General features: G+C 37.7%; 1 protein-coding gene across 1 annotated transcript in view; it reads left to right on the top strand.

Moving 5' to 3' along the window:
* The first annotated feature begins 5,137 nt into the window (after window positions 1-5,137).
* Window positions 5,138-11,788, top strand: part of LOC129275257 (ATP-binding cassette sub-family F member 2-like) — a 31,761-nt gene continuing 25,110 nt past the window's right edge. Inside the window, exons 1-3 of the mRNA XM_064108214.1 lie at window positions 5,138-5,270; window positions 9,343-9,567; window positions 10,605-10,811. Of these exons, the coding sequence (XP_063964284.1) occupies window positions 9,471-9,567; window positions 10,605-10,811 (304 nt within the window). The 5' untranslated portion in view covers window positions 5,138-5,270; window positions 9,343-9,470. The remainder of the gene's footprint in view (window positions 5,271-9,342; window positions 9,568-10,604; window positions 10,812-11,788) is intronic.

Raw genomic sequence — 11,788 nt, 5'->3', positions numbered from 1 at the left:
ATTCAGAAGAATGTAATAAGTGTATGAGTATGATGTTGTTACCAAGCTCAGTTATTAAGAAAGGTTCTCACTTTGGTCTACAAGTAGTTAGTTTACTTCTCAAATGGTTTCATACAACAAGAGCTAAACCTATTTGGTCTACTATCAACTAAAGGTCTTGAGGCCACCGCACACCTTACGACTGTTCGCGATCCGATTTTGGAACAAATCCCATTTTGCTCATTTTCTGAAAATGTGAATGGAACATATCATTTTATTTGAGGTTAAAATCAATTGAAAAAATACTAGTATAACCATTTTGAAAGATTGCAAGCTTTTATTTTGGAGTAAAGGCCAAATTAGTTTCAAATCGTAGCCAATCGTACGACTGCTATGATGACGTCATTATGACTAGATATCAATTCGCTTATTCTAAGAAGGATGACAGCATAGTCACAAATTTGAACATAGGTATTCGTACGATGATTTAGAACATTGCACAGTAAGATATTCCAAGTCTCAATATTAGCATCAAATTCTAATACAATTTATTCTGAAATCGGGTCGCAGACCAATCGTAAGGTGCGCGGTCGCCTTAATTGAGTTGGGTCTATTACACTACTATTGGTCTAATACCCTTTTCGTCTAATTCTCATTTAGTCTAATGAAACAAATCATTTGTATGCACCTTGATGTTAATTAATAGAAATTATGTCACTTCAGAAAATGGAGTACAGGACTGTGTAAAGATTATTTCAATAACAAAATTTCGATTACTCTAAATATACTTCAAAAATAATTTCAAAATACATGTATGTTGGTATAAATAAGAATAAGCTATTGTCATATCAACCATCTTCTTCTTTTCTCCCCCCCCCTTTTTTTTTGGGGGGGAGGGGGTGAAATGCCACCCCCTGCAGCTTCTTTCTTGGTCATTAATCAATTCTTATCGATCATAGGGCTTGGTCTACATCATGGTTACATGTCAATAGCCAAGGGCTGATGGCTTTCATTCTCGACTTCGCAATTCTCGAGACGAAACAAGAGAACTGTGTTTTTATATGAGCATTGCGGTCACCCACAAAATAATTACAACCCTTAACCTTAGACATTTAACATGACTACCTTAAGACATTTAGCATGACCTACCTTAAGACATATAGCATGATCTACTTTCAGGAATAGCATGATCTATATTGAATAGTCACTTTTATAGGGCTTAAAGGACAAGTCCACCTCAACAAAAAGTTGATTTGAATAAAAAGAGAAAAATCCAGCAAGCAAAACACTGAAAACTTCATAATAATCGGATGTAAACTAAGAAAGTTAAAACATTTTAAAGTTTTGCTTAATTTCACAAAACAGTTATACGCACATCCTGGTCGGTATCCAATAGAGGAGACTGATGACGTCATCCACTCACTATTTCTTTTGTATTCTATTATATGAAATATGAAATATTCAAATTTTCTCCTCATTGTCAAGTGAAACAACTCTTGATTCCTCCATGAACATGTGGAACTAGCATTGCTTAAAACTATATGATTCTGTCAAGTTGGTCCCTATTGTCAAATCTGTAAAAAATTAAATATAGTATAATTCAAACAATAAAAAACAAAAGAAATATTGAGTGACGGACATCATTGACCGTAACATCCGTCTCATTTGCATGTCACTGCGTTGTGCATCACTGTTTTGTGAAAATATGTGAAACTTTAAAATGTCATAACTAGTATACGTAGGAGGGAGGATGGCCCTGAGAAGCGTGGGTGCTGGGGTGCTGCGTATGTAAGTTTGGTATGCTAAAAAATTTCAAAATTTACCTTTTTTTTCAAAACCAGCACCCCCTCTTAATAAATCGTTCCCAGGGCCTAGAGGGGCGGGGGCCTTGGGGCACTTGACCCCCAAAAGTTTCACGACCAAGAAAATTAGTAGTATTACCCTATCACAAAGCAGGGACCTTTCCACGGAGTATTAGTCTATTGTTACTGTGGAGCATTGTCACAGCACCCCCATGCAGTAACAATAGATAATCCTCCGTGGATAGGTCCATGTCACAAAGTCATGTATGTGGAATTCGCATATTTTTAAAGAAATATTGTATTATTACATATACTATGAATTTGAGTTTACTCTTCACATAATGTACACTCGGCTAAGCCTATACGGTGTCAACTGAAAGACGGAAAATGTTGCAGTTCCTCACTGACTGATCAGTTTCCTTTTACTAAAACCATTTTCCCAAAACTTGGAAAATAGAATCTGTACCTCTTGTTTTAGAAATTAATTCATTAAGTAGTCAGTGGTGCAAGAACATTCTGGGCAATGTTTGTTATCCTGAAAAAGATGTGTATGCAACTAAATAATTACTACGAACGCAAAGCGCGAGAAGAAATGAACTGATGGAAAAGATACCTGTTAAAGACTGCTTGCATTTAGCATTTAACAATCTTATAATGCGAGCGCGAAGCGCGACCTGAATTTTTTTTGACATCTTCACCTAAAGAATGGAAATTCTAAGCACTGTTTGTAACTCAAGCAGAATAGGTATATAAGTAGACAATTGATGCGAGCGCAAAGCGCGAGCGGAAAATTTCGAGATTTAGTCCTATAATATTTACTGAACGAGATACTCTATTCATGTTTTGTAAATCATGAAAAGGATTAGTATTAATAATGCGAGCGCAAAGCGCGAGCAGAAAATTTTTATATACGTTTTGAACTGGTACCTGTTAAGGACTGCTTGCACTTAGCCATAAAGGCGTTACATGACTATCTTCCTAAGCGCGAGATGAAACAAAAGGGACAATTTAATTATTAAATTAATATATTTATTAATGCCTAATGAGGGTGCGAAATCTGATGATATTATGGCATAAAAACTGGACATTTCACTTTTGTAAATATGAATAGGATGCATCAGTTAATATATTTTTAACCATTAATGCGAGCGCAAATCGCGAGCTAAAATTTTTGATAAACTGTCATGAAAAGGGAAATTTAAGTAGTTTGTTGTATAATCAATATTGAAACATACATAATTCGCCAATCAAAATGGCAGTATGAAGCGCTAGCTGATACGTCTTGACAATCAGACCTGAAAAGGGATATTTTGAAAAATTTATGGAATACACGAAAATAATAGGTACCTGATAAATCAAAATTTGCGAGCGCGCAGCGCAAGCAGCAAATGTTAATATTCAGACCATAAAACTAAAAAAAATTACAGAGAACTTTTTAAAAATCAATTTGTAAATCACACAAAATAATGAAAGTTCGATTTCCGAGGTTTTCTGAAAATTCAGGGGGGGGGGGGTCCGGGCCCCTGGATCCGCCTATGGGGACAAGGGGCTGGAAAATTTGACAAGCAAAAAAAAGGTTATCATCCCAAAAGTAAGGTCATCTCGACCCAACTCGTCCCAAAATAATGTTTTATTTCGATTAAGAATGATGTATTTCTTGCCATCATAAAAGACCAAAAATAGTAGGGGGGACATTTGATATTGTGTCCCCCCTACTATTTTGAGTAGGGGGGACACGTCCCCCCTGTCCCCCCTTGTATTTCCGCCCATGTCTTTTACATTATGTAAATGTTGAATTTAAAGGACAAGTCCACCCATTATAGTAAATTTGAATAAAAGGAGAAAATTTCAGCAACCATAACACTGAATATTTCATCGAATTCGGATGGAAAATATGAAGGTTATGACATTTTAAAGTTTTGCTTAATTTCACTCAACAGTTAATTGTACACATCCTGGTTGGGATGCAAATAATGGGACTGATGACGTCACACACACTACTTTGTTTTTGTATTTCATTTAATTAGATATGAAATATCTCAATTTTCTCCAGACATGCGGAATTACCAATGAATTACAAATGTTTCAACATTTTGTGGTTCAGTTAAGCTGGTCAAAAAATATTGTCAATTTTGTAAAAAGAAATAACAAAATAAAATAAAAAAAGTTTAATTCAAACAATTGAAAAATGTGCCTGCTGGGTTCGAGCATGGAAGTTTCGAGCTTCGAGCATTAGGTCTGTCCCAGACGTAAATAATCATACCTGTGGTTCATAAACGTCTGTAAAACTCAATTACAAACATGAGTCGCGGAATGGGAGGGGTGGGACTATAAGGGATTCAGCCCCTCCCCCTCTGTTTATCAATAAAGGTGTAGAAAACCGTGTGTGTTTTTTACATGGTCAGCCCCTCCCCCCTCCATTTTCAATTCAAACTGTTCGCGGCCCTTGACAGCCGACACGCGCCATCACACCTCAGCTATACCAGGGAAGTACTTCCCTGGCTATACTATAGGCCTATTCATGTGAATATGGTATCATTATTTGCCAATATACTTTTTTTTCTGAAAGATGCAACCTTTGTAAAATGTTGCAATTTTCTTGTTAGGAGTTCATATTGGAGGGCTTACGTAGAGTTGTGCTTACTGAATTTATTATGTTCAATTATATAAATGTTACTTCAAGAAATAGATCTTTAAAATGGATACACATGTATTTTATGGGGCATGTATTCTATATTGTATTTTTGTATCATCTGATTCATTGATCTTCTTTTTAAACTCACCTGTTTTTTTTATATCTTAAAACCTGAACTTGAAACTTGAACTAGGGTAGACATAACCTTTAATCATTGATCTGGACGTGTGCATTTGCCCTTTAATTCAATAGTTCAAATAGTTTCATCCAAGTCTGTAAAATAACAAAGAAATGTAGTTGATATCGGAAATCATTATTTTAAAGTAAAATATATTTAAAAAATAATGAGTTTACATTTTTATTTGTTATTTATGTTTTTCAAAACTATTTTCTATTTGAAAATTTTAACTTATGAAAAAAGTAAGAACAACAAAAAGAAGATAATAATATAACAGCGACTGAAAGTTTCTTCGAAGCGCCGGAAACTAGTAGTCTAAATAGAAGACATAGCTACAGAATATCTTTACACTATCTTTGTAAATATCATGTAATTAACACTTTAGTGAATTTAAAAATTGATTTTCAAATTTTTTCATGACATTATTTTATAATTTTACATCGATAGTTCTTCAGATATACGACAATATAGGTAGTAAATTAAAGTGTTTGGTACACAGACTAGAAAAGCCGGCTCATGACGTCATTTGATTGCGACGATGATTCTTTCATTCATTCGGAAAACTAGGAAACGCGCGCCGGTATTTCACATGTGTTCTGCGTGTATTAAATAACCAACCAAAGATTTTCAGACAAAGAATCAAAGCAGTCGTCGCATATATTTTACTTATTTTACGGTAAGTGATTCTACTTTTTTGTACTCTGATTCATTGCCATTTTACGTCGATGTCGATAATATGCGCGATTGACTGGTGACGAGTTTGTGCTGACTTCTAATCTTAGTTTGACTTGTTGTTTGTCAGTTTGTGTGACACTGCTGTCTGACTGTGTTAAGTTTAGTGTCACTGTCTGATGAGTGATGATGAGTGACTGTTCCATGACCATGTTCTTGTTCTGAGTCTGACTGAGGAAGGTCTGTCTGTGATCTGTGTGACAGTGTCTAACGTTAGAGTCTTAGACGTCTATTCTGATGACTTCTTTCCCAGACTTTCCCAGATGTGATATAAACCAAACGGTTAAACCTCTGACTGAGTCTGGCGTAGACTAGACAGCTGGCAGTGGCAGCCGTCTGTTTCGAGGAGTTTTTTTAACATGTTTTTATTTTTTTAATTTCTCCTCATACACAGACGGCTCGCTATCGTGCAGCCACCATTAGGGGACTTACAATGCAAAATCCCTCCGTCGGGGCTCTTCAATTTTTGTCTTTAATGAATCAAACTTTTGAAAATTAACGCGACCGAAATGCAAATTAATATTCCCTCTTGGCATTAATTGCCAAAAAATGGGGAAAATCAAGTTAAATGGAACAAAAACAGTGACTTACCTTGGCTGTCGCGCAACTTCACTGCCCTGTTTTATCCGAACTTAATACACATAAACATATGGCCATTGAGACCCCTGTACAGATCGCGCTAGAACTTCGGTCTCTGTATTTGGTGAGTGAAGCCAACGGAGTTCAGCTGAACAACCAACATAACAGAGACCGAAGCTTTTGGTCTAGGCGTAGACTAGACAGCTGGCACCTGTCCTAAGGAGTTTTTAAACATTTTTATATTTTTTTAATTTCTCCTCATACACAGACGGCTCGCTATCGTGCAGCCACCATTAGGGGACTTACAATGCAAAATCCCTCCGTCGGGGCTCTTCAATTTTTGTCTTTAATGAATCAAACTTTTGAAAATTAACGCGACCGAAATGCAAATTAATATTCCCTCTTGGCATTAATTGCCAAAAAATGGGGAAAATCAAGTTAAATGGAACAAAAACAGTGACTTACCTTGGCTGTCGCGCAACTTCACTGCCCTGTTTTATCCGAACTTAATACACATAAACATATGGCCATTGAGACCCCTGTACAGATCGCGCTAGAACTTCGGTCTCTGTATTTGGTGAGTGAAGCCAACGGAGTTCAGCTGAACAACCAACATAACAGAGACCGAAGCTTTTGGTCTAGGCGTAGACTAGACAGCTGGCACCTGTCCTAAGGAGTTTTTAAACATTTTTATATTTTTTTAATTTCTCCTCGTACACAGACGGCTCGCTATTGTGCAGCCACCATTAGGGGACTTACAATGCAAAATCCCCCCGACGGGGCTCATCGATTTTTGTCTTTATTTCATAAAAATATTGAAAAAGAATTGTACCAAAGTAGAGATTATTATTCCGTTTTGGCCTGAAATGCACCAAAACGGGGGAAAATAAACTTAAAAGGGGAAAAAACAGTGACTTACTTCGGCTGTCGCGCAACTTCACTTCCTTGTTTTATCCGAACTTAAGTACATAAACATATGGCAATTGAGTCCCCTGTACAGATCGCGCTAGAACTTCGTTCTGTATTTGGTGAGTGGAGCCAACGGATCGAGTTCAGCGGAACAACCAGGCATTATAACAGAGACCGAAGATTTTGGTATTTGGTGAGTGGAGCCAACAGATCGAGTTCAGCGGAACAACCAACATAACAGAGACCGAAGCTTTTGGTCTAAGTCTGGTGTTAATGTTGTTACTTGTTAGCCGAGTCCAACAGTAGAGGCGCACGGCCAATATTGGAGACTATCTCCAATGTGGGAGATTATCTCCAATATCAGAGACTTTTGTAAAGAATTTTGGTATCCAATTTTAGAGACAGTCTCCAGTTTTGGAGTCCAATTTCCTTTGTTTACATTTGCTGCAAAAGGATTACCTTGGCGGCAAATAAAAATGTGACAAGCAGATTCCTCATGAAAAATTACCCCTTTTCATCGTCTACTTTAAAAATTCACCGTCTACTTTTGTTTTGGTAAGGATTTTTGTTGTCAATCACACACAAAACAAATGGGCGTCTGACCCCAGTAAGACAAAATTTTGGGTGGAAAAAATCATGCTTTTGTTGGTGTTGTTTCTTTTGTCCTTTTGCAAAGCAAGTCTCCAATGTGGGAGATTGTCTCCCCTATTGGAGAGAGTCTCCCATTGGCCGTGCGCCTCTACTGTCCAACAGGCAACAAGGGCAACACCAACACTTGTAGAACTGACGTTAGACGGCTGGCAGCCGTCTGTTTCTAGGACTCTTAGGAGTTTTTTTACATTTTTATTTTTTTTTATTTCTCATACACAGACGGCTTGCGATCGTGCAAAATTGTGCAATGCAAAATCTTCCCGATGGAGCTCATCGATTTTTGTCTTTATGTCATAAAAATATATAAATAGAACTGAACCAAAATCCAAAATGAAGATTATTCCGTTTTGCCCTGGAATGCACCAAAACAGGAAAAAATCAACTTAAAAGGAGAAAATACAGTGACTTACTAAGTACTTCAGCTGTCGTGCAACTCCCACTTCCATGACTTCGCTGGTTTATCCGAACTTAAACCATTGAGTCCCTGTACAGATCGAGTTAGAACTTCGGTCTCTGTATTGGTGAGTGGAGCCAACAGAGTTCAGCGGAACAACCAATATAACACTAAACAGAGACTGGACCGAAGCTTTTGGTCTAAGATCAGACTAGATCTACATGTACAATACAAATGTAACGTTAGATCTAACTAAGTTATAATTATACATTCCTTGTAAAATCATGAAAATTTGATAAAGGTGACTGTCTCATTCTCAGTCTAATTCTGTCAGGATAATGCTCCCCCGGGGGGGGGGGGGCACTCAGTATATAATGCATAGTGGGTATGTGCCGCGGAGGGGACCCCCATTTTTACACTCAAATTTCCGTTCCAAGGCATAGCCTTTTTTGTCTGAGAAAAAGAACAAAGAAAGCCGCTCCAAAGCATAGCATTTTCTTATCGAGAAATAAGAAGAAAGAAATCCGCTCCAAAGCTTCGCATATTTTTCGTTACGCCGTTCCGGTCGCATTGATCTGCTACAATGAGCTGCAATTTTGGTGAAAAGCGGCCGCAGAGCGCTGTCTGACCATCGCCTCCGCGCGAGCGCACCCGGCGGAGGCCGCGCTAGCTGCATCATGCACGCATGCACGTTACATAGGGATGAATACGCACCGCACACGCTGGCAATCCGTTCCAAGGACCCCCGTTTTCACAAACATTTGTAGTTCCGAAGCCCGTTCCAAGGACCCTCCTTTTTACAATAAGCCCGCTCCAAGGCCCCCGTTTTTTGTCTCGCCCGCGGCACACCCCTACCACTTTTTTGGTCGAGTGCCCCCCCCCCCCCACCCCCGGGAATGCTCCACTGAGATTTTGCCTGGCTCTGCAGCATCCCCTCCGTCAATAGACCGAAGTCTCCCATAGTACGGTACTTGTAGTGCCTGTGCACTGCCGTGCTTCGCACAAAGCTTAACCACGTTAACTTTATCGTCTATGGAGAAAAAAAGGTGATAGTATCGCACCCTCGTCGATTAGCATTGTCATGATTAGGGTCTAGCTTGTTACTGCTTAATTCCCCCTTTTGTTTTGGTGGGGGAAACAGCGCGTAATAAAGCAAAGTTAAAGAAGTATGTTATCAGCTAACCAGCTTCGTGAAATATGTGATTTAATATCCAAAATTTTGATTTGAAAGAACTGGTGTCAGTTTCCAACGATCGGTCGTCATCATGTTTCTTTTGCAGTTTGAGCCAACGTTGGTGTTAGTATTCCTGTTCATCATAAACTGAAAATGCTAACACGAACGTGTTTGGCTGACAGCCGATAGACAACGATTACATGCAATTCAAATTTTCTTATATAGATCTGCTATGGTCTTACATATGGTCAATGCTTGTATCAGTTGACTCCAACACGATTACCGGTATCTTTCTTTTTTTAATTCTAGGTAACATCAGTGCCTGGAGACCAAAGTTGAAGGTTGTTTGCAGTGTTTTCCCAGTGACCTGAAGTGAACTTCACAGCGCTGAAAGTAGAGTTTTGTTCGCTGTGGTGTTTTGATAACTTATCTTCACTATGCCAAAAAAGAGGGCACCAAAGGGAAAAGGCGGAGCCAAGAAAGCAGAAACCAACGGCACTACCAATGGTACAACCAATGGACAAACAAATGGAGGTTAGTTAAGCTGATGTACGTGACTGTAATTTTTGAACAAAGGGAATGGAATTGAACTTGGTTCCGTTGCATAAAAGTTACCAATACAATAACTTTGCCATCCTATGGTAATTACCATGGTAGCAATGGTCAATAGCCAGTCGGGATCAAGGATTGAATGGTACTTAACACCGGATATTAAAGTATCAAAGTACTATTAGTAGTAACTTTTATGCAACAGGGCCATGGGTATTCCCTAGATTGTATAATGCATGCCAATGCAATGCAATCATTGAACACATGCCTCATATCAGCGGTAAAATCTATTTTTCTTTTCTTTTTAACATTTCATAGCTTTGAGTTGTAATATTTTAGAACACCTTGTCTATGATTTCCATCTAGTTCCCATAAAATTTGTTTTGATTTTTAGTGACTCTGTGAATAACTTATTCACTGCGCAACAAGCACTTGATGATAAGTTTTGCATGCATGCACAAGTGTACATTTGTCATCTCTTCGGTTGAAAAAAATTGTTTAGTTTTGCCATCAGATGATTATACTTGCCAAAATTGCTTTACCAGATTCAGATCTATCTGTGAAGAAATATGGTATTCAAATGATGATGGCTACTTGAGACTTTGGAATTTGCAACTTATACACCATGTAGATCTTATGAAGAAAATACAAAAACAAGAAGTGATCAAAGGTGTTGTAAAATGCTTCACATGAAATGTGATAATAATTTTAATTGAAACTTAATTGAAAAAATTCAATGATTGATATCCTTTTGCCTAAATGTAAGTTAAGAAATACACAGGCATTTGCTTACTATACTAGAGATATAGGCCCTTTATAATATAACTTGTTTTCATTCGAAAGTTACAAGCTACTGAAATCTTACAGCATGATTCTCTGACAGCAAGGTTTTCATCAATTTCTACAATGTTTAAATTTTTTTCGCAAGGTTTATGAAAGCGGGTCATCTAAAGTAAATTTCTGACAATAACTTCTCAAAACCTTGTTTTTCAAAAGTATCTTTTTGTGATATCCTTCTGCAGTGAATGGCATCACTGATGACCTCAACGATGTCGACATCAGCGCCAACGCCAGGTCATGTACAGGTGTATTAGTCTCGCATCCAGCCAGCTGTGATCTTAAGATCATCAACGTTACACTGACATTCCATGGTGTCGAATTGTTCCTTGATTCAAAGATTGAACTCAATGCGGGTAGGCGGTATGGTCTACTAGGTCTAAATGGTTCAGGTGAGTGTAATTGAAGATAATCGGGATGTTCCATAATGCTATTTATAATGTCGCACATGACTCAAGACCATCAACGTCACATGGTCAAAATGTTCCTTGATTCAAAGATTGAGCTCAATGCCAGTAGGCGCCTTGGTCTCAACGGCTTAAGTGAGTGTCATTATGGTAGAGTAACAGCGGATTCTCCATTAAGCTGGTTATAATATGATGCATGTCCTTAAGACAGTCTTTGTGTTAATAAGTGATGCATCTAAACATATATTGCCATTTTATACCAATTTTATTTTTGTATATTTGTAAACCCCGACTAGTGAGGAGAGCTTCATAACAGAAACAAGTTTTTTTTTAAAGTGATTGGTTAACATTGGTTTGACTTTAAAAAAATCTGAGCTAGAAGGTCACACTTGTCACCTGTGTGTCTGATATGTTACAAAAATGAAGCCCAGAAAAAATTGCGTTTGAAAATAATTATTTAGTGCTTCAAAAATTGAAATATAAAGTGACCGAAAACACCATCTTAATTTCATCCCATACACTTATGTGTACTATTTAGGCGTCTATAAGACGCCTATTTACAAAATCGGGGTTTGCCTTGTAGTTTTAGCTTTTCATTCTCAACAATGGTTGTTTTCAGGGTTTATTAGTTCTAATACATGCACTTGTACACATGTTTCATCTTGGTTTGAGAATTTTTTTAATCGGCTGCTCACAAAGTTAAACAATACCTTTAAGTCATCCTCAGGCACTAGTCGGTGGTAATTTCTTCCTCTTGTACATATTCTTGTTGTCTTTTGCCTGGAAATAAAATAAATAAAATAAACGCCACAGGGTCGAACTGTTCCTTGATTAAAAGATTTTAGCTCAATGTAAGAAGTTGGTATGGTCTACATGTACATGTAGGTCTAAATGACACGGGTGATTGTAGCATTTATAGATTAACTGGTGATGATTATTAAACCTGTTTGTTATGCATGATC

Source organism: Lytechinus pictus, chromosome 13 (genome assembly GCF_037042905.1).
Source record: "Lytechinus pictus isolate F3 Inbred chromosome 13, Lp3.0, whole genome shotgun sequence".
In the NCBI taxonomy this organism is placed as follows: Eukaryota; Metazoa; Echinodermata; class Echinoidea; order Temnopleuroida; family Toxopneustidae; genus Lytechinus; species Lytechinus pictus.
This window is presented reverse-complemented; position numbering and strand designations above follow the sequence as displayed.